Source organism: Gadus morhua, chromosome 10 (assembly GCF_902167405.1).
Source record: "Gadus morhua chromosome 10, gadMor3.0, whole genome shotgun sequence".
Taxonomy (NCBI): domain Eukaryota; kingdom Metazoa; phylum Chordata; class Actinopteri; order Gadiformes; family Gadidae; genus Gadus; species Gadus morhua.
The window spans coordinates 7,546,225-7,570,030 of NC_044057.1; the positions used below are offsets into that span (position 1 = coordinate 7,546,225).

The 23,806-nt window shown below is 46.9% G+C and overlaps 1 protein-coding gene across 2 annotated transcripts in view; it reads left to right on the plus strand.

The window, feature by feature from the left end:
* Window positions 1–22,069, plus strand: part of tsc22d3 (TSC22 domain family, member 3) — a 36,116-nt gene extending 14,047 nt beyond the window's left edge. The window contains exons 1-3 of one of the 2 annotated variants that reach the window (XM_030367531.1): window positions 18,304–18,748; window positions 19,228–19,279; window positions 20,188–22,069. In XM_030367531.1, the coding sequence (XP_030223391.1) occupies window positions 18,624–18,748; window positions 19,228–19,279; window positions 20,188–20,490 (480 nt within the window). In that variant the 5' untranslated portion in view covers window positions 18,304–18,623 and the 3' untranslated portion in view covers window positions 20,491–22,069. Of the gene's footprint in view, window positions 1–18,303; window positions 18,749–19,227; window positions 19,280–20,187 lie in introns of those variants that run through there. The other variant, XM_030367530.1, reaches the window with a different exon arrangement.
* The last annotated feature ends 1,737 nt before the right edge of the window (window positions 22,070–23,806 follow it).

A 23,806-nucleotide genomic window follows, 5' to 3' on the forward strand; every position in this document is an offset into this window, starting at 1 on the left:
CTTGCTGTATTGTATTTGTGATTATTTCATTTTGTATTTCATTTTAAGATCTGTATTTTACCAATACATTTCTAGTTTTTGCTTTTGCAATGTATAACTATACATAAATAAAACCCTTTGAAATTTTAGGGGGATGTATATATAAATATAAAAATGAGAGAGAGAGAGAGAGAGAGAGAGAGAGAGAGAGAGAGAGAGAGAGAGAGAGAGAGAGAGAGAGAGAGAGAGAGAGAGAGGAATAGGACAGCTACAGTAACAAGGCCTTTGCCATTCAAGTTTAATCACATTTTTTTCCACTTCTCTTTCTCTCCAGACAACTGAGAGATTTCCTCCTATTCACAGAGAAATTAGGCCTGTCTATCCCAGGAGCGTTTGAGCCTTTGGGATTGTCTGCTGGGTAAAATATCTAGGTCAGTCGACTGAAAGGAACAGTTGAAAAGTCCCCTGTATCCTAGTCCCTTATCAGCTCTTTATAAAGACCAGATAGCCATTTTCTTTGGTTGTTGTTGAGGTTTCTGTCAGTGAAACCAAAGGTGGTGAGTCCATAACTCAGCGAAGGAAAAGATAACTCTGAGCTAAACCGTCTGCAATCAGTCACGTATGAGTCGCCTCTTGTGTTTGACTTTCGATTGTTGCGTATCTGTTCCCTGATTCCTCCCCTCTTTCTGTTTAGTCTGTTTAGTTTTGTCTGAGATGTTCGCTTATAGTTGTTAAGGATTATTTGGTACGCCTCCAGTGTTTTCATAGTGTTAATAACCTCTCACACACACAGCATTCCAAATGCACTTCTCAGTATCAAATCATCCAAAGAAAAAACTATTTGAATCCAAAAAGTTGTGGTTTCGGCTGAACGCACAAAAGACAATCGTTATCGGCCGCACAGCACAAGGCGGCTAATGAGCCGGTCTGAAGCAGTACTGTGGCGGCCTGGGCGCCGGGTGCTCCGGCGGCGTGGAGGTCTGGTAAACAAAGCGCCGTGACACACACAGCGCGGATTAGAGCTTGAGGACCGGCCTGTCATCTTTATCCACCATAAGACGCTCACTGGCTGTTTGCAGCGGTCAGCAGTGCGCTCCGTACGCCATGTGTTCCCCGGTAATCCGGGTTATTTCTGGGTCGCCTCCCCGGGGGGGGGTCGGGCAGGTGGGAGGTCTGAGGAGCCACACCATGTGGTTGTTGGTTTTTCTTTCTCTATGTGTAGCGTGTGTTTCAATGCAGTAGAGATGAATGGATGCCGGTGGATGTCTGTGCACCGGCACGCCATGGAGGCCAAAGGTCGACACGTTGTGGATCTGAAGCTGCATTTGGCAGCGGATCAGTCAGCGGGGCGTTGTTGTTCTCTGTCCCGAACCTCCTCACGTGCAGACAACAAAATCGTAAAAAAGGAGACTTGTTTTATGACTTAGTCAGACTGAGCAAACGGGTCTCTCTCTCTCTCTCTCTCTCTCTCTCTCTCTCTCTCTCTCTCTCTCTCTCTCTCTCTCTCTCTCTCGCTCTCTCTCTCGCTCTCTCTCTCGCTCTCTCTCTTGCTCTCTCTCACTCTCTCTCACTCTCTCTCACACTGTCTGGCATGTTTTGTGTGTTTTTTTCCCCTCCTTTTATTTTACTTAAAGAACTTGGAGTACAGCCAATGGACTCCTATCGCAGGAAACACAACAACAGCTGTGGACGCCAAAACCCCCCCCCCCATCCCTCCCCCCCTCCCCCCCACAAGTCCTCGTTTTTTCTGGTTTGTTTTCTCTCTTCCTCTTTCTGTGTTTCCCTGTTGCGGCGGCTGGTCTGTCCTCTGGCTCAGCCTCGGTTACACAGCGGGCAGGAGGCTGTCCTCTGGCTCAGCCTCGGTTACACACAGAACAGGAGGCTGTCCTCGAGGTCATCCTCTAAACACATGCAAATGGATCAGGCACCAGTCAAGATTATCTTTACTTTTCTGTAGCGGGCACCTGCTGATTAAAACCCAGAGATATTGGTTTATAAAATTATGAATGTAAATCAAAGTAAATTAAAATTAAAAACGTGTGTAATGTAATGAAGTAACACAATTCAATGAAGGGGGAATACTGCACTCCTCAGATCATTTTGTAGAAAGTAAGAATTTATGTGTGTAAGTGTGTGTTTTTTTGTGTCTGTGTCTGTTTGTGTGTGTGAGTGTGTGTATGTGTGTGTGTGTGTGTGTGTGTGTGTGTGTGTGTGTGTGTGTGTGTGTGTGTGTGTGTGTGTGTATGTGTGTGTTCGTATTTGTGTGTGTGCGTGTCTACAAACAAGTCAGGTACACAGGTTAGTACACCAACCCTACCCCAAGATCACACAAACATACGCACACACTCACACACACTCACAAACACACTCCGGTTTGCCCTGTGTAAGCAACCAGGGGCATCGCGTAACATGCAGAAAGTGTGTTACAGTGTGCATGTGTGTCTGTTTCTATGTGTGTGAGTGTGAGAAAGAGAGCGCGAGAGGGGGAGATTTGTATCAGTGGGTGTGGGAACCTGTGAAACAACTGTTTTTTCTACTTCTGCAATAGTTCAGGGTTCATTCCTGTAGCAGTAGTGTGTGCTGCTCCATCTGGCTCTGCTCCTCATCCTCAGTGCACACATGGCTGCAGGGCTGGGTTCTAACCTGCCACTGACTTTGTGCCACCCCAGAGCCACACACAAATAAACACCCACACACCCACACACACACATACACACACACACACACACACGCACACACACACACACACACACACACACACACACACACACACACACACACACACACACACACACACACACACACACACACTCACACACACACACACACACACACACACACACACATATACACACACACACACACACACACACACACACACACACACACACACACACACACACACACACACACACACACACACACACACACACACACACACACACACACACACACCCCACAGCTCAAACCTCGGCATGAGCTTGCCCTGGCCTGATCTCTCTCTCTCTCTCTTGCTCTCTCTCTCTCTCTCACTCTCTTGTGCACATCTGTTTGTCTAAAGTGTAGGGTCAAGTGCAAATGATAATAATAACTCCGGCACCTAGACAGGTGAACTTCAGCAAGGGCAGTTTGACAATTAAAAAGGTTGAGAAGGTCAAAGGTCAGAGTCTAGGCTATCTAAGGCTATCTCAGGACATCACTGTAGGTCTTTAGTTGAACCTGTTCTCTCTCCTTTACTCCACGTCGAGCAGCTGTCCCACGGCCGTCTTCTGCGTGAGTCGTGCTCAGACAACCCCCTGTGATGGGGTGGATAGGGCGCTGGCGAGCTGGAACGGGGTTTGCCTACGTGGGCAAAACGATTGCGACTGCCAATGTCTCAAGCCGCAAACAACAATCCCGCCCTGTCCCACACACCTCACCGTGCCAATAGCATGACGATCTGATTGGACGTGATGACGCTGAGGGCTCTGTCCTCACGCAAACCGTCCCTGAAGCATGAAGCAATTATTCTTGTCTTCTTTGTTGTTCTTGATTTTTTTAATGAATTTCTGGGCACTTATCTGTGTTGTTGTTTTTTATCCCTTAATTATTGTAGTTGAAGGAGGTGTTTTCCTTTTCAAATTAGATTTGTATTGTTTTCTAACACACACGTTGTGTGTGTAACGTGTGTGCGACGTGGTAAGAATGTGTTGCGCCTGCGGCAGAAGAATGTGTGAGATGGCCCTGCCTGCCAGACATACAACTAGACACACAACAAAAATGCAAAGGCATTGTGTTTGTAGAACTATTTGGCATGAGTCTTTGAGTGTCTGTGTTTGTGTGTGTGTTTACGTGATTGTGTGCAGGGTGTCAAGCATGCACCACACTTCGTCATCCAACAGTTCTGACCTTTCCTGAGTCAATGTATTCAGGTCTTGTGTGAAACCTTATTTTTGCCCGTGCATTTGCAGTTTATCGTTTGTGTGTTTTTTTTGGCAGACACTCAAGACAGTGCCTACGTGCATTTGTGAGCTGATAGTGTCCACACTCTGGTGCACATCTGCTCTTGGCGTGACCATGTGTACCTGTTCCTGCATGGGTGGACTTTGTGTGTGTGTGTGTTAGTGTGTGTGTGTGTGTGTTTCTGTGTGTCTGTGTGTCTGTGTTTGCGTGAGTATATAACTGATACCAGTGTTCTATGGTTTAGTAACTGAACTTTGGACTGGTCCTGGGTCACCCCTAGTGTGTTTACATTTTGAGTCTCACGGCCGCTGGATGGCGGCGATGTCCTCAGACTCCACCGTGGCTCGCTGGAGAGGGGCGGTGGGAAGGGGGGTGTCTTTGGAAAGAACGATTTTTCTTCCACACTTCAATGCAAGTTCATCAGCCAGCTTCAAGTGGAAGTATTTCCTGTTTGTCTCCCAGTAAGAAGAGAACAGGGGAGGCACTGAGCTCTCTCTCTCTCTCTCTCTCTCTCTCTCTCTCTCTCTCTCTCTCTCTCTCTCTCTCTCTCTCTCTCTCTCTCTGTATTTGCTGTACTCTATCCATCTGTCTCTCTCTCTCTCTTTTCTTCTTTGTTGTTGTACTTTCTTCACTGGGAGAATCTCCAGATTTCACATCTGACACTGAACAGCGATGAACACCCAGCTGCAGTCAAGCTTTGAGATGGAGCCGGGATCAATGTACCAGGGAGTGTGCTGGTGTTTGTGTGTTTGTGTGTGTAGAAGCATGTGCAGATGAGCCAAGCTATACGCAGACGTGTTTGTGTTTCTCAGTGTAGCAGACACACAAGCCCCCCCCGCCCCCCTTCAATAAATACCCATTATACAAAGCTGTCCAGGCAGTGCCTCCCAGGTAAAGCATCGGAGGGTTTGAGGGACCGATTGTTGAACACTCCCTGCCAGTTGTGGTCTGAGGATGTCACAACGCTGGGGTGCACTATATTTGCAGGTGGAGTCGATTCACAGATTAGTATTAGTTGTATATATTTCCTGGGGTTGTTCCATTCACTGCTCCGCTTCCATTCACTGCTCCGCTTCCTGGGGGTGTTCCGTTCACTGCTCCGATTGGCTCCGCCAATCGGAGCGGTATCCGTCGGTTACGCCTCCAGCCTCCCGGCCTCTCCTCGGCTCTTCGCTGTTTTGTTATTTTTTCCGTTTCTTTTGCTGGAGGGCCGCTTGAACTCAGGACAGGCGGGGGGGTAACTGCCCCCCCCCGCCCAGCCCGCTGGTCCCAGCGACCAGTGACGCCCAGCATCCGGGTTTCAGACTGCCTCGGACGTCCCAACCCCCGCCCCCATTGTTGCCAGATTGGGACCAATTTCCCAACCAATCTGGCAACTGTCCCAATCTGACAAATGGCTAAAGCTGACCAAACACTCCCCCCCCCCACCCCCCCTGCCCCCCCATCCTTGTCTGAGTCACGTCCTGAGATGGAGAGAGATGCTGGTGATGTGTACATCCATCCTGTGAACGTCAGCATGGGAGCCCAACCAAAAGCTAACAGTCCTCAGAATGGACTCCAGACTCAGGGCTCACAGAATAAAGACGTATTCCTGGGAAGTCACTTTCCTTTTTTTGTGATAGCTTTGAACATTTGAACACAAAAGGTGGACTGGGACACTGCTTGTGTGTATGTGTGTGTGTGTGTGTGTGTGTGTGCGCGTGCGTGCGTGCGTGCGTGTGTGTGCATGTTATATAAATTCTTCCTTGCTGCTTTGCGTGGGCTGGATCTCTTGCATATGTAATCAAGCTAACACAATGACACTGTTTGATGGATTGTGTAACCGCGGCCGTCGTCTGTGATTGCATAAGGAGTCAGCGTGTGGGAAAAACACTATTGTGTGTGGGAGTCCATGTCCCTTGTAAAGTAAGAAACCCTATACATTGCACTGCTGGTCTGCTCTCTCTCTCTTTCCCTCCCTCCCCCCTCCCCCACCCCTCTCTCTCTCTCTCTCTCTCTCTCTCTCTCTCTCTCTCTCTCTCTCTCTCTCTCTCTCTCTCTCTCTCTCTCTCTCTCTCCCTCTTTCCCTCCCACTCTCTCACTCTCTATCTTTCTCTGTATTTTTTTTTCTCGGAGCATTTATTGATTTCTGTTTGGATGTAAAGAGGAACCAATGAAAGTGCTTTCTCACCTGTAAACGCTCACCTGTAAACAATCAAAATAAAGTGGTTTAATCTCAATACCCACTTCTGTAATAGATTCTCTAGAACAGGGGTCTCCAACCTTTTTTCAACTGAGAGCTACTTAGAAAAAAATTAAGTGGCCAAGAGCTACTTGCATCACATCGCACATATTTATTAATGAACTGATTAATAAATGCATGAATTTATTATGCATTTATTAACTGATTAACTGATTAACTGATTAATTAATCACACGTGCTTCTGTTTGTACACGTGTGAAATTGCAATACACAATGCTTATCAAAAATAACTCAACTCTAATACAATAACTTAATAACTCAACATCAAAGGTCCAAGAAAACATTAGTACACTCACTCTTTTTAAAACTTAGTGAGATGACTGGCACTGCATGGAGTCCTTCTGTTTGTACACGTGTGCAATTGCAATACACAATGCTTATCAAAAATAACTCAACTCAATAACAATAACACAATAACTCAACATCAAAGGTCCAAGAAAACATTAGTACACTCACTCTTTTTAAAACTTAGTGAGATGACTGGCACTGCATGGAGTCCACCAAAGAGGTGTATGCTGGAGTGTATGCGCTCAGGTTCACTCTAATACAGTCATTTAAATGTTCATCTGTCAGTCTTGTTCTGAATTTAGATTTGATGACATTCATGTCAGAAAAAGCAGCTTCACAAAGGTATGTCGAACCAAATAAAGCAGAAATTTTAAGTGCTGCTTGGTGAATGTTCTTGTAGTTTTCTGGGTCTACAAGGCTCCAGAAATGTTGTGAGTGTTGCTGAGACTTAAGCTGAACATGATTCTGGAGATTTATAACCTCCATCTCCATCTCCACAGGATTGACAGTGAACAGTTCAGCCATCTTTTCTGAAATCTCTGTGATGTCTACCTCCATGAATGGGTTGGCAATGAATGCCACACATGGCTCCAGCTTATCAAAATCATTGAACCTATCCTCAAACTCCTGGCCTAGCTTTGACATGAGGTCACAATATTTATTGACATCCAAAACAAAGTCAGCCCCTGCATGGCTATCTAACATCTTAACTACTGTTGGGAAGTGTTGCAGTCTTTTGTTTTTCAGTTGCTGGAGGTAGAATGACAGTTTTGCTTTAAAAGCCTTAACAGCACTGATCATGTCCGAAATTGTTCTGTCTTTACCTTGTAACTGGGTGTTGAGCTGATTGAGTTTCTCTGTCATGTCTGTCAGGAACGCAAGATCAAGCAGCCACTCAGCATCAGACAAAAGTGTAGTGTCCTCCTCTCTTGACTCCATGAAAGCCTTGATTTCGTTCAGCAATGAGCAGAAGCGATGCAGTATTTTTCCTCGGCTCAGCCACCTCACCTCAGTGTGGAGAAGGAGATCACTGTGTTCAGCAGACAGTTCCTGGAGGAGCAGTTTGAAGCTTCTGTGCTGCTTGGCCTTTGCGCGAATGGAGTTGATGATCTTAATGACAGGTGTCATCACATGATCAAATCTCATGACTTTGGCGCATATAGCCTGCTGGTGAATGATGCAGTGATAGTTCACAATTTTAGGAAAGTCCGGGTCGGCCTTGCACAGTGCAATAAATCCTGAGTGGCGTCCTGTCATAGCTGGTGCGCCGTCTGTTGTAATAGACACCAGCTTTTCAATAGGCACGTTATGTTCAACGAAGTACTTTTTCACAACGTTGTAAATATCGACTCCTCTGGTTGTGGTTTTTAGTGGAAGCAACGTTAAAAACTCCTCTCTGGTGGAAGCGTCTTCGAAAACCATCCGGACAAACACAGCCATCTGAGCGGTATCAGCCGCATCCACCGACTCGTCACATTGAATTGAAAACCATTTGCATTTAATCATGTCCCGCTCCAACTGACCCACTGCATCGGCAGAGAGCGCAGACACTCGCCGTGCCACTGTGTTTGCGCCAAGCTGTACATCAGCGATAGCGGACATGATTTCAGTCTTACTTTTATGGTCCTTGAATAATGTGTCGGCCACCGCTGTCATTGCTTCCTTCACCATCCCGCCATCGGTGTATGGCTTCTTGTGTTTTGTCAAAATGTGCGCCACTTTAAATGATGCCTCCGTGGCCGCGTTGGCTTTCTTCGTCGGTCCGATGAATAAACATTGCTGTTTTTTAAGGTTTGCTTTCAGCTGGTTCACTTTCTCAGTCCGTAGAGTGCTGCCTGCTGGAAAATCCCGCGCAAAGTTACCGTGGACTTGAGTGTGGTGGCGCTCCACGTTACCTCTTTTGCCGACCGAAACACTGCTCCCGCATATGAGGCACACACACTTGTCCTTCACGCTAGTAAAGAAGAACTCGCATTCCCACTCTAAATGGAAATGGTATGTTTTCTGCTTTTTCTTGACTTGGCCACCTTGGTTTTCCATCTTTGTTGTTTGTGTAAAGTTCTGCTAATACCACCAAACTCCTCACTTTAGCTTAGCGAGCGTACAACGTCACTCAACGTCACAACGTCACTTTGGCTACATTTACACCGGACACCAATGTGACATATATGTGAACGTAAGTGAGATGAGGTGCATTTACTGTCGTCGGAATATTATTATTTTTAATTTTTTTAATTTTTTTAATTATTATTATAATTTTTTATTTTTTTATTTTTTTCGGTCAACCTATCAGGCGAGCTACTGAAAACCTGCCCGCGAGCTACCGGTAGCTCGCGATCGACGTGTTGGAGACCCCTGCTCTAGAATGTTCATTGAAAAAAGAGAGCTAGTTTTATGATACACAAAACCCATACTCACAGAGCGTCAACATCGACACAATAGCTGTGATAAAAAAAGTGTTTAAAGATAAAAAGATAGCACCGCGCTGCATCGTTAACACTCTCAGGACACTTGTCCAAGTCTTTCATTTATTTTAACGGTGCGTAACATTACGTAGGCCTCAATGTGTTTACAGCCATTTGCCTTGGATTCAGCTCGTAAACTCTGGATTTCTCCTCCTACCGCTGAACGGGTCTGAACAAACTAACAAAAAAACTACAGCCGCCCCAATTCCCACACCTGGGCCCCCGCCAGCCCTGGTCTGGTCCTGTACACCCCCCCTTACCCCACCTAAGCCCCCTGATTTCACACAATCCACTTCATGCCTCTGCAAAGCATCCCCCCCTCTCCCCAGGTGAACCTCCCATCCCACCGCAGTCAGGCTGTTGTTGGTGGGATACTGGCGTTTAATAAACATGAGGTACTGCTGCTGTAACTGTAGCACTTCAGCCGCTGTCTCTCTCTGACTTATAGCTCTCTCCGAGGGCGCTGTTTCCCCCACCATCGGCGGGAGCACAATTGCGGCCGGCCGGATTTATGTGCGTATTTGCATGTGAATGGGACTTTTCTTGATGTCTACACAGATGCTGCCACTGTAGCCATAAATTGGTATCATCGCGGCCCCCTTTTCCCCTTCCTCCCGACACCTATGTTCTTTGTTAATCGCTGAACGTGACAGAGGGTGCGAACCCCCCGTGCTTCTCAAACTGACCCCCTCTGGGACCAAAGACGCAAGCTTCCCACCGTGTGATGCCGTGTTCACGTTCAACAACACTGGCCAACAAATCAGGATTTGTTGGCCAGTGCTCATTTAATCGTACTACTGAGTTGCCTTAAACACAATATGACCGGTGCTTTGAGGGTACACACTCATAAGGGTGGTGCCACCCCTAAACAGCTCTGACGCATGATTTTAGGAAAATAAATTATGAAATAGCTTGTTGAAAAAGGCCAACATGCTTTCTTATTACTCTTGTTCTAAAGTCTGGACCTTTAAGGATATATTCACACTCTTAAATGACTGGTATTACCCAATTGCCCAATCCTGGTTAGTAGGAGACCAATGGCAAAAGAGAATCGCACATCTCCATATGCACAGAGCAGTTTTCACAACTGCTTGATCCTTTTATATTCTTTATCTCCATAATTATAATGCAAGTGATGTCTCTCAAACATGTCTCTCAAATGTTACAACATAGCCAGCATAGCCTGTACAACTACAATCTACAAACACAATACGTGTCTGGGTCGACGCCAATCGCCCTACCCCCACAATACGGCTCTCAGGTTGCACAGTTTGTTCATCGTTCTTTATATAATGAGATACGTTTTTAATTAGAATTGTAGTAGGCATTATTATCTGGCCTTTATCCGTTAACACAGCAGCCTTTCTGTTTGATACAGAGGCCTCGGTATTGTCCGAAATGTGGTCTGCTTAAAACCCACATGTTACAGGATTTGATTCCCTTGTTTTGAGCATTGTATGTGTAAAGTTTTGCTGTCATTGATCAATGGCCCGATAGTAATCCTAATCTGCGTTGAGTCTGGTCTGGAGTGCTGTCACGATGCAGGAATAGAAACTAGAAACCAGATTGCTGGTTTGGGGTGAAGCCCTCACATGATCGATTGACAAAATTGAAACCGTGAGCTGTTATCCCAATAGTATCAGTACAATCGAAGTGCATCACAATATGTGTATGCAATACTAATGTGAGGTATTCTTTCTTTACAACGATATATACTTAATTTGTGTAATGCTAGTTTTTTTTTCGTCATACAATTATATGTGTGCACAATTATTATAATTAACACACACTTAACTGGAGCAATGACCGTGAGGGTTAGCTAACCCCAATGCTTTGGTTAACCGGCCAAAGTGCCGGTGGGATTTATTTATCCCTCATTTAATTCCCTGTGTTTGATGTCACAACCACCACTAGAGATTACATCACACATCTTATGACTTATGATTTGCATGATTCATTTTGGTTTGGGCCTGAGCAATTGCCGCCATCCAGACAGAGAATAGGGTGATTTTGATTTGAATTCATGGGCTATCTCTCACAGCCCGGGGCTGATAAACTCTGCTGCCGCGGGCCGGTCGACGGCCAGGCATTAAAAACAACTGCCCCGGAACGGTAGCTAGCTAGCTGGTTTTGTCTCCCTTTTCTTGGATTGTCCACGATATCTCCAACGAATGAAGGATATATGTATCAAATTAAGTTGTTGCAATGTGACATTCTCATTTTAACGGAAAATCGGAAACGGCCCGCTCCCTCCAGTGTGCGGCTAGCGGCGGCAGCTAACATTGACCGCCAGTGGCTCCAAGGTGGCTCGTGGGAACTCAAAGTTGTTGTGTCATCGTCGGCCAGCAGGGGGCCCACCCCGCCCAGGGGCCAGACCCCGCCCAGCGGCCGCTCTGTCCAGGGCTCTGTGGGAGACTGTGGGAGACTGTGGGAACCGTCCCTTGTTTGGATGACACCAACGTCCAGTCCTTTGTGTGTGTCGTGTGTCTTCGTATTCTGTGTTTGTGTCCTGTGTGTGTCCTGTGTGTGTGTGTCCTGTGTGTGTGTCCTGTGTGTGTGTGTGTGTGTGTGTGTTCTGTGTGTGTGTCCTGTGTGTGTGTCCTGTGTGTGTGTGTCCTGTTTGTGTGTGTGTGTGTGTGTGTTCTGTGTGTGTGTGTGTGTCAGCTGGTTAAATCCAGATCTTGCTGACCAGGCCGCCCCCCCCCCCCCCCTCCCCCCCTTCCGAAGTTCGGGCCGGCGAGTCGCACACGCAGCTATAAAGACAGACATACACACCGGCGGAAATACAAACACACAAACACACGGAGGCCCGGCGTCCTCCACCATCCCGGTGGGCGAGGGGGGAGGGGGTCACGCATCTGCACGACCGGCCGGCCACGGGCGGCTGGGAACGAGAGCAGGAGAGAGGAGATGGAAGGGAGGGGGAGAGGGAGGAGGAGGCAGGGATGGCTCTGGAGCCAAGGCCGGTATCAGCATGTCAGCGTGCAGGGAGACCTCACTGGAAATCTGGGGTGGGACGTTTTTTGATAGATAGTTCAAACGCAGCCGCGATGTAGGGCCCCCATAATGCTTGCTTTTAGACCCATGGGACATTGTGTTGTGTGACAGAGTGACCAGAGGTATCTTGGCTTTGGGATTGGGGATAGTCTTCCCTGCTGGGATATAATGTATATTTATCCCCATCCAGAGACACATTTAAAGATTGGGGATTCATTCATGGTTACCTCCCATTATACCGGTATAAGAGACAACCGATGATGTATTACAGAGCTTCATTGATGTCGGGCCTGGCACTAAGTGTGTCTTCAAACCTTTGTCCCATTGCATCTAGTTTTATGTCTGTATATGGTCTGTTGCAGGATCAAAATAATGTTAATCGTGGCTTATTTGTAATACCATTAGTGTTGCCCGGCCAAGATAAATGTCTCATTTTAAATGTATTAATATTTAGATGTTTGTGGCTTGAGATGGATAAAGAGAACAGTCTTTCGGCCTCCCACTTGTTTTCTGCTGATATAAACATGTCTGAGAAAGCTCTTTCATAACACAAACTTGCACACAAACAGGAACATACACATACACACACACACACACACACACACACACACACACACACACACACACACACACACACACACACACACACACACACACACACACACACACACACACACACACACACACACAAACACACACACAGAAGTATGCACTGACGAAGCACAGGGAGAAGAATCGGGACAGATGTTGTTGCCCTCGGTAACCCTTTGTTCCAGACCCTGACTCTGCAGTATATTTATCTCTGATGTCATGCAGACCTAACTGACCACTTAGCCTACCCTTGTGGGTGATCCATCGCCTCACCCACTCCACAATCACACACAGCGTGTTGTTGCGTTCTGTAAGTGATTTCTTTGATGACGGCTTCCCTGACTAGCCAGGAACTGGTAAAAAGGGGAAGTGAAAAGAAGAAAATCAGAACAAAGACACAGTCTAATGGAGACTAGGTGATTAGTTATCAAGCATGCCTTGTACTGCTAAATATGCCTTGTACTGCTATCTAAAAACAGCAGGGACTGTGGAATCCACTAGCTCTGGCATTTCATGGGGTTATGGTCAGGTGTGTGTTTCAATGCATCCTAAACAACCTCAAGCCTCAACCACCGACAGCTTTGTGTGTGTGTGTGTAGTGTGTCTGTCCAATTACTTGTGCGTGTTTGTATTTGTTTGTGTCTATACATGCATATTTTATACGTGAGAAGTACCACGTACCAAGTCTGTGTGTGTGTCTGTACATGCGTTAGTGTGTGTTTGTATGTGTGTGTGTGTGTGTGTGTGTGTGTGTGTGTGTGTGTGTGTGTGTGTGTGTGTGTGTGTGTGTGTGTGTGTGTGTGTGTGTGTGTGTGTGGGTGTGTGTGTGTGTGTGTGTGTTCGCGTGTGTTCGCATGTGGCTCTGCATGGCTGCAGCCCAGATTGGACTCCTCGCGGTACGGAACACGAGTCTCTTGGGAAACCTCAGCTGGACTCCCTCTGGAGCTGGAGAAAATTTGATTTAGGTAGTAAAGACACAAGCCTGCTTCCTCCCTCTTTGTGTTTTGTTTCTAGTGATGATGGGATGAATGTGGATTCACAATCTTCCTGCATTGTCTTATGGTATATTTTTAGATGATGCCTCCAGGATTTAAAAGCTGTGGTCCACTCTATTCTTTATGTTTACCCAAAAGGATTCACTAACAGCAGTTAACGATCACACACACACTATGTACCCCAACACATGCAGACAAACACTCTTATACAGCAGACATATTTGTGTACAGTGCCTGTGTGTGTGTGTGTGTGTGTGTGTGTGTGTGTGTGTGTATGTGTGTGTGTGTGTGTGTGTGTGTGTGTGTGTGTGTGTGTGTGTGTTTGTGACATAAATAGAACTTAATAAAGTAGTACGGTTCATGTGTTTGCAATCATAATTGCTTGTTCTGAGCACAACTTAATTACATGGAACACTAACAGACAAAATAACTGATTCAGTCATGACTCGTCCTGAATAACTTCAGTCCTAAACTGCACCAATCACCTTTTGTACGCCAGCCTAACACATTGTTATTGTACAGTTTCAACTTTTGCTCAAAAGTTAGGGAGGGAGGATAGTCCCTTGATATAATTGTCTCCTCACAACTTTTTTCAGCCGTGTTTCTCATCCATGTAACCCAATAGTTCTTGCGTGTTGACATAGCATGTTAGTGTGCTTCTCTCGCCTCCTGAATGCCTGACACTTGAGCCCATGTTTCGTGCCATGCCATCACCATGACTATAAGCAGCGAGGAGGACGATTGGCTAGTGTAACAAGAGTTCAACTGAACGCTGTCTTCTGACAACAATGACAGAGTGTGACGCACAGCCCAGTCCAGGGAATGGCATTTTGATGTAGACGTTCCAATGACAACGACCTGGTTAACAGGGCAGACGGAGAGGAACTGTGGTGAACGTTGTCTGTAACTGAGTCTGGCTCTGGTATTTGGTGGTCGCTCACACGCTCTCTGTTTGTCTTGGCCATGAACCGCGAGCCACGGATACTTCCTTGTTTCAACCAAACCCGTGGACGCACACATCTTTAACAAACGGCTTTAGCCGACTTCACAGCGTGATCTGTGGGCAAAACTTCCACATTTATCATTCTCCGTGAGAGAATGGGCAGACACGGTGCAGTGTGTGACCCCCGGTGTCTACCAGAACCCGTCCTGTTAAAGATCAGCAAGACATCACAGTGGCAAGACTTCAGCCCTCTGGCCATCAGACGACCGCCATGACACTGAGGCTCTCTGAGGCCTGACGCGACGCCGTTTACTGAGCACTTACTGTCTTTAAGGGATTAGAAAGAGTGAATCTTTGGTCGGAGAATATGATATCATGTGCGATGTGCCTTGGCCTGCTCCTGGTGTCATGGCTGTGGGGATTCCACCTGTTGTGTGGCAGATGGACCTGTCATGTGAGGCGGATGTGGATTACGTCTGCTGGTCTGAAACAGTGGCGTCACTTAACTGAATGTCTCCAATAACAGCCTGCTCGATCGTCTTCCTGTCAGGATGGTCCCGTAGCAAGTTTACGTTGAATAGCTAAATAGCCTCTATAATCTTGTCCTAATCACGATTTTTTACAACCTTGTGGAACAGAACATAGGGGTAACAACAATGATGCTTTATTGAGATAGGGGAGAGATGGGAATGAGGGTAAATGGTTCCCTGTCCTGCATTGGTTTTATAAGAGAAAACAAACCCTTCTTCCGACACACATCGCCTCCGTGCCGATCTGTGCCAAGTCCTCCCCAGTTGGCTGCGTGTCCATGCTGACGACAGTGGGACACGCTCAATCGTGCCTTTGTCCCCGCGTGAGAACAAATGATGAGGGCAGCGGCAGCAGCCATCAAGCAGCAGCAGCTGCAGCCGTCCCGGCAGCGTCAGCCCCATACCACCAATCCCTGGCTCGACATGGGACAGTCCCGCTCACGACCCCGCCGACCGGCCCCGGCCCCGGCCACGGCCCCCTCTCCCCGGGCGGTGGGCGCCCAGTGTCCGGCTGAAGCCCCCCACAGAGTCGTCTGTCATCACCACCTCCAGCAGCAACAGAAGCGCCTGGGCTGTCCGGCCCTGAGGCCCACGACCTGCTCTCCCCCGTACTCGCCCAGTGTTTTCAGAAGGCCGGACCGCCGGTAAGTTGGAGAAAAGAGGTGGTGGTATTGGGGCATGGTAGGGGCCGGGAAATGGCTGGAAATCAGCTGGGATTGGAAGATAACATGCCTGCTTACCTGTCCAGTTGGATAAAACCAATTAGATGAATGTTATGCTATTTTGTAATGGAAAGATTTAATTATGAAGGAAGCTCATTCTGATGACCTGCAGAGTGCTAAATGCAAATATTGGGGAAAAAAAATCCGGCCAGCCCTGGCCATTTCATCCCCGCTAATAGTGGCCGTACAAGGGCCTTTTAATGGCTCCATCCAGGGGATGGGGGGCCTTTTGATGGCTCCATCCAAGGGATTTGTGTGAGAAATGTTTCAGTGCTTTTTGGAGGCACTCCAGAAGGCACAGCAGCAGATCTCTCTCATCTTGAAAGAAGAGCAGGGAAACACTGAGTGAATACCTTAATTTTGTTGTTGATGTCCCCATAATGATCAGGAACGGACATCAATCATGCCTCCTCTAGTTACGCAGATTGGAGCATATTCTTTGTGTGATGGCTTTTCGAAGGACAAGTTTGAGTCGTCGTTGCTCTCCCGGGGTCCATGTCAAAAGCAAAAGTCAAATCCTGGCTGTTGATTGGGCAGCGTCAAATCCTGCATTGATCGGGCAGGGCTGACTATTTGTTGATTGGGCAGGGCTGAGCTTTCCTTGCAGTTGATTTGGCAGGGCCAAATCAACTTTTACTGTGAGGAGTCGGTCCTGAGGAGAGGGCCCAGCCTCTGGGAGAGCTTTCAGCATCCTTTGTGTCCGCTTTGTCCACAGAGGTGATGCCTCTAGCCTTGTGTATTTATTTATTTTCTGGGCTATAATTATGTTTGCTTAGTCTACGCATTTTCAGAGAAACCCAAGGGTTGAGAAACATAACCATGGCAACACCGTTCCCGCCTCTCTTGCTCTTTATGTCGGTGGTAACAGAGGATGTGTGATATTGATTGATCCCTACAGCTATCCCAGAATATGCTTGACAGAAATTGGTATTACGATATTCTTATTGTTATGTTTTTTCACCTCACCCGCCGCCTGCTCTGGATAACGCTGGTGCACACTGATAGACAGCTGTGTTGGACTCAAAGAGTCGGGGGTTGAGATGATATTCTAAAGATCACTGGGAAGTTCAAGCTGGTATGCTAGACACGGAGGTACTAAGACAAACTGGCAAAGAAGGAGGGTGTTTGCTGCCCAGAAGTGGAGACGGCATCCAACACACGCCATATTCTTGAATGTGTCCATCAGGGGTCATTCTGTAGGGGTGGACTGTGTTGGCGTTTCTGGATGAAGTTTGGAGTGAGTGCAGGGCGGGTTGTGACTGAGGCATTTGTATCATTGGCCTTGGAATAACGGGCATCTCGAATAACGTAGATATACACTGGAAATGCATCAGTACTTTTCTTTCTTTGTGTGTATGTGTGTGTGTGTGTGTGTGTGTGTGTGTGTGTGTGTGTGTGTGTGTGTGTGTGTGTGTGTGTGTGTGTGTGTGTGTGTGTGTGTGTGTGGGGGGGGGTTTGGGGGGGGCTATTAGCACAGGTCCACCTGCCTCCACCTGTGAGCCCTGTATTAGAGCTGGCAGCCCGACGAGGTGGGCTGAGATGGGAGCCGACAGGCGCGGCGGAGGCCCCTAATCACCGCTCCATGCTCTCTGCACAGCGCTGTGAGGCTGCGCTGTGAGGCTGCCCCGCCAGGCCCCGGCTTCCTGCCCCTAATTGCTCGGGTTGCGTAACAGCAGCTTGTCCTTTCTGAGAGGCAGAGCAGGGGCCAGGTGCCTCTCTGACTTACTGTTCACCACACAGCAAAACCCCAGCTCTAGCTGTGGTGCACAATGTGGATAATAGTTGGGATTATTGGGAAAAATAAGATGATTTGAATGATTTCTGTTCTTCTTTTGTTATGAATCTTTGCTAAGTAGTAGCAACTTTGTAAATATGTTTTAAACAAACTACAGTAATACAAAATAGCTTTGAGAGCGTGAACTTTTAATGGTGCAGAAATATTCATTTAGACTTTTCACAAAAATATGAGGGAAATTATACACTAACATGCAGCACATTGACATGATTTTAATGCTTTATTTTTAAAGCATTAAAATCATCCTATTTGTAGGGCGAAACATCTTTGTTTTTCTTCAAGGTGCACCCTGCAAATTATGGAATATTCCGGTACAAACCTGTTTTTTCCAGCGGAATACAGAATAGATGCAATACGGGTTCCCACCAGTAGAGAATGATAGAGTGCCAAAGTACACTGAGGAAATCTACCGGTACAGTGTATGGAAATGTACCTATGGTAGAATTCCACCAAAACACAGGTAGTGCAATACCTAGTGGTCTTGCATGTGCAATTAACAAACCAAAGTGACAGGGACATTTAAAAGCAATTTAAATGGGAACATTGAACACAACGGTGTTGCGAGGCAGAGCGTCGGGATGTTGTTGACAGAATGACAAGGCAGATAAACGAATGAATTTTCTTTTTTCCTTGTCGTATTGCATCCAATGGAGCATGCAAAGAAATAAGACGCTCGGCTAAAATACAAGTGTGCTTGCATGCATGCATGCGGTGGACACATTTAGTCGAGGAAGACGTGTTGTTTACTTTATTTGCTCGGTTCAGCAGCGGTTGCGTGCACTCGGTGTAGCGCGGGTCAACCGAGGGAGGAGTCGAGTTCAGCACAGGGGCAGCTGTGAAACCCGTGTCCGCAGCCTCATTTGCATAATGTATTCAGCGTCATATGACGTCAGAGCGCTCGGCACTTATAAACGCTTGTGGCGGAAAATAGCCGCACTCTTGCCTGCGCGCCCAACGAAGCTCATCTCACTTGACAAAGCGCTCCAAAGCACAGCTGCAAACCGGCTAGATCGAGATCGTCGTGCGTCGTGTGTGTGATTTTAAGCTGAATACCAATACGGATCTGTAAAAACAGCTCCCCAACCCGTCGCAAACGTGGCGAGAAGTATCATCCAAACCACTTTGGTCCTCAACATGAGCACTGAGATGTTCGGCAAAACGCCGATGGAGGTGGCTGTCTATCAGCTTCACAACTTCTCCATCTCGTTCTTCTCCTCGTTGTTGGGGGGAGATGTGGTGTCGGTGAAACTTGACAACAGGTAATTAAATCGAAAATCGTCCCTTTGTTATCCCTGCAGCGACGTTATGTAATGCGTAAAGGAATTACGCATACTGGGAACCCCGTCGTTCCCAGTACAGCGTGTACACTGACCTGTTTTTTATGCGCATTTTACGCGCATGTTTATATCTGTCTCGCCGTGACCTTCCTCGATGTATATTGTCTGTATGATCCATCGATCAGGCGATTTGGTTTTTCAATTAAAGCTGTCGATTCTGAGAAACGATGGGTTTTGCTTTCTGTTTTGCTCGGCGAGGGTAGCACAATGAACAGTATGATAGGACGCTGGGGACGGGGATGGTAATAGAATACGTTGACGCCGGTATTTCTCGGGGATTGTCATTTTCTAGAAGTGTCCCAGAGGGGCGATGTGGTGCATTCGTTCATTCATTCATGGTGTCCCTTTTCTTTCTTTCCTCTTTCTCTCTCCCCCCCCCCCCCCCCCCACATTCTCTGCAGTGCCTCTGGTGCTAGCGTTGTGGCCATTGACAACAAGATTGAGCAGGCGATGGTGAGTTCACAACACAAAACACTACATCAACACAATGCGACATACGATGCATTGTTCATAGTGTCTTGGGTGCTGCTGTTTAAGAGTGATACAGATTGGTGTCAGTTGTGCCTAACTTAACATACTGCACAACCATATCACCCATTGAAGTATGGCATGTAATGCTGTAGTGGTCATGTGATAAAATCCCATTTCTATTGTACTATTTTTTTCAATGGTCTCCCTCAACGCTGCATCCGGCCCTAGACAACTGTCCAGGAACAAAAATATTTGTTCATTCTGTATCATTCTGCATGCCACTCCTTCTCGAGGCTTATCTGCTCACAGGAAGTTGGCTTAGTGTCGTCGTGTGCGTCCGTACGTCTGCACTTGACAGGGTCTTGTTTGTCATTCTATGCATCAGAATATAAAGCACAGTGAGAGAGAGAGGTCACCATGGGCTTTTTGCTGTTTTGGTTGCCAGATATGACATGTAATAAACAGTGCAATATTATTTTGTTATTCATTAAATTATACAAGCAAACAAAACCTATAGAGAACTATTTGGGAGGCTATTCATCCATTTAGGGGAACCTATACAGGTTTTGCACTTTGTTGTGCATGTTAACCTTTTGAATAATAGGAATTATAATATGTAACACTACAAGGGACTGCTATTTAGATCGGATTGTGTATCATTTCCCCCCCTCCAAGTACCTCGACCGGTTTATATCTTGTAGTTACTTGTAGCTTACGCCGTACTCGGCATTGACTGGTCATTTATGACATATTGATGATCACTAGTTGCGCCTCCCCCTCAAAAATATGATTGTGCAGACAATCCGTATTACACTGTACACAAAGGGCCTGTTCACTGGCACTCTGATGTCTCCACACACACCTCTAACCATCCCCCCCCCCCCCCCCAGGACCTGGTGAAGAACCACCTAATGTACGCAGTGCGCGAGGAGGTGGAGGTCCTCAAGGAGCAGATCAAGGAGCTGGCAGAGAAGAACCACCAGCTGGAGCGGGAGAACAGCCTGCTGAAGAACCTGGCCAGCCCCGAGCAGATGGAGAAGTTCCAGCTGTGCGTCCCGGCCAGCGAGCTGCTGACCCTGGACAATCAGTCCAGCCAGTCCACGGGGGGCTCGGGGCACCACCGCCACCACCCGTCACAGCTCCTGCTGCAGCCGGCCCCGCCGTGCCCACTGACCCCCGGCTCTGCTGTGTGAGGGGCCGGGCTCCGGGCGGGCCGGGCCCCCGTCCTCAACAGCAGTAGCGGAGCTCCGCACGGACGGCGCCGTCCAGCGTTGACGCGAGTTTGCCGTTTTCGTACCAAAGGGCAGACCGACCCTCAGGGGACATGAAACCCTTCCACCCGAAGGGGAGGAAAGGAAAGGTTTCTGCGGCTGCCAAACCCCCCCCCCCCCACCCCGCCCCCCCCCCCCCGACTCCTCTCAGAGGCAGGACGGGGCACTGACTTGTTGACATTTGGTTACAAACAAAAGCACAGGCCGAGCACTAAAGACGCTTTTTACTGGTGCGGACTCAGGCCCGACATCGGACCATTTCCAACTCTTTGTTTGTCCTTAGTCACTCTTGCGTAGACAAAAGCGCTGGGAGGAGGAATTGAGTGGGATGACGTTGTTGACTGCAGCGCCACCACAGCGCTTTCTCCGGGACAGAGAAAGCCCCCCCCCCACCCCCCCCGCCACCACCACCACACCTGCTCTGAAGCGGGACGTGGATACGAGCTTGGGCTGGCCCTGCTGGTGCTATCTTGGAAGTGAGGGTTTCCGGGAGTAAAAAGATGACAGGGTTCCCGCTTTCTTTTTGTCTCCCTCCCCCCTCCCCATCTGTGGATTTGTCCCGACGATTCAAAACGAGAACAATACCCAAGTTTCATCTTTTCATCTTTTCATCTGAATCCCGGTGCTCGACGTGAGCAGTTCCGTTCAGGAATGTTTCTGTCGTAATACGATTGAATTTCTCTGTGTAGACGTGTACATTGTAAACCATAACGACGACATTATAAAACAAAGGCGGAGGAAGTGGAGACCTTTTGTAGCCTAGCATGCATCCAGTTTGTATGAATGCAATTATTTTATCACTGGCAAGTGGTGCTTTGCAAAAAAGGAATCAAATTATAACTTTTTTGTTTTTGGTGATTTCTGATCAAAGATGTTAAACAAATAGGACCCTTGTACATTATGCTGTAAAGATGACTATTTTTGTGTTTGGGAAGAGGTGAAAGGCAGACGTGGTCACCCTGTTTGCCTGGCTCTTCTCTTCAAAACAAGAAGAACTAGAATCTGCATAAACGTGATCCTTCCTGAGTTGAATGTGTCGGGGAGAGGCCAAGGGAGCGGCCATTTTGTGGTCCTTCTCGGCTGCAGATGCACTCCTGACTTTACCAGCATCACACCGGTGTATGTCTCCTGTTACAGCTTTTATTTTGATTATGTGAACTTGACAACTACGGCATGACAACAGTGCCTGTACTTTAGTAAGAGCGGAGAAGAAAAAGAGAAAAAAAAACTGTTTTCACACTGAACTCTTGTAATGTTCTAGCTACCAAAGACTTCACCTCACACTCTCCCAAAAACTAAAGAAAGCCAAGCGAAACAGGAGCATGTGTTAAACACAGACAGTTCACAGGGATGCGTCTTGTTAGCTCGATAAAAGCTAAAGTGTCTATGTTGTGTAAAGATAACGGTGTTGTTGCTGTTCTGTATCCAAGGAGACAAATGTTCACTATGGTGTATGGATACAAATGCACATTTGCAATAAACCTTATGTTTACATAAATTACGAATGTTTACTTTTGCTTTTTCCCCGTTGTTGGTTTTTCGTCATTGATATTCTGTGGCTTTGTCTACATAGCCTTATCAACACTACAGCATGGGCTCACAAAGTCAACCTCACATTAGCCATTTGTTTTGACTCGATCATGACTCAGACTTTACCTACTTATGCACACTCTGCGTGCTGGCTTGAAATACTGTACAGTTAAACATGGTAATGTTGGTGTTCAAATCAAATTAGTTATGCAATAGGATTATTCATGCAATTTACAGGAAAAGTCAGTCACCCTTAAACTTAATTATACTAGAGAAGAGGTTTAATATTTGGCCAACAAAATTTGCCACTGCATGAGAATAGTTTCCATTGGATATGGTCTCTGCTACGGTAAATGACTAACATGGATGTTGAATGCATTGGAAATGTGAGCCTGGTAAAGCTGGGGATCCTCACACCACCTGTGAGCCCTGCCTGTTTATTTATTCATGGATTTTCACTGAGACAGCTCATGTTTTCTAGGAATTGTAAGGAGCACCCCCAGGGAGTACTGCCTTGTTACACTTGAAGTGCCTCTGCCTCGTTCAGGTGGAGGCCAAGTGACGGTGCTTGTTGTTTATGACCGTCAAACTACGAATCAATGGCAGACCCTCGTCCTCTTCCAAGGGTCTGGGCTGTCATTGGGCGGCGGGGTGGGCACTGCGGAGCGGGGAGAGAGAAGTGAGCGCCCCATGTGGTGTCCCGGCCTCAGACGGTTGGCAGGGGTTCAGTGGGACTCGTTTGTAACCGGATCGACCACGGTCGAGCTCTAGTGGTGCTCGCTGCAGCTCTTTGGAAAATGCCAAACCAAACAAGATCAAATGGCCTGAGAGCAAACGGCGTCTCTCCCTCTTCTGTACAACAACCATCGCCTTCCATGTGAAAACTCTCCGAAGTTCTCTTTTCGATTGTCACATTCGAAGGTTTAGTGGAATGGTATGTGTATTTATTTAACAAGGTTAATCTCATTGATATTATACTTCTCCTTTAAAAGAAGGCGCTGGCCAAAAAGTGGCATGAGTGTATTAAAGTGTCCGGCACCAACGTATCTATAAGTGATCAGATTGCTGCTGTTTCTATGACTTGTGGTCATGTGTCACATGACGTGAGCATAATAATTGATATCCTTGATGCTATTATTTTGGATCTACATTCACCACATGCTCTGTTAATGGCCCTATGTGGTCTGAAAAGATTTCAAATGAGCATATAAAATATACAGAGGCTATAGCAGTAGTTCAGGGTCGTAACAGAACAGTGGAAAATGCATCTGTATATATATATACACAAATAGCTCATGTGACTCATTCTTTTATCTGGAGATTATATAATTTAAATCTATATTTTGGCCCTTATTATTCTTCTTATTCTTCTTATTCTGGTGAAGGACAGGTGGTTGTTTGGTCGGGTTTCGTGTAAACCTGCGTAGATTCTTGATGCCTCGGTTTCTGTTTTAAAGCCAGAGAAATATTCAGTGCAAATACCTAATGAATGAGATGGCAGGTGAGCCTTTGTCTAGAGTGTGTCCGTGAGTATCTGTATGTGTATCTGTGCGTGCTAATTCTGTAGTAGCCAGTGGTTGGCCCTTGGGTGTATGTGGCCCTTAAACCAGAGAGATGTTGTTCACAATTTAATTATTTTAAATTGTGTAACACGTATATTTTGTAAAATGTTGGAACTTTATGTTGTCCATGAAGCTCAATTTATATT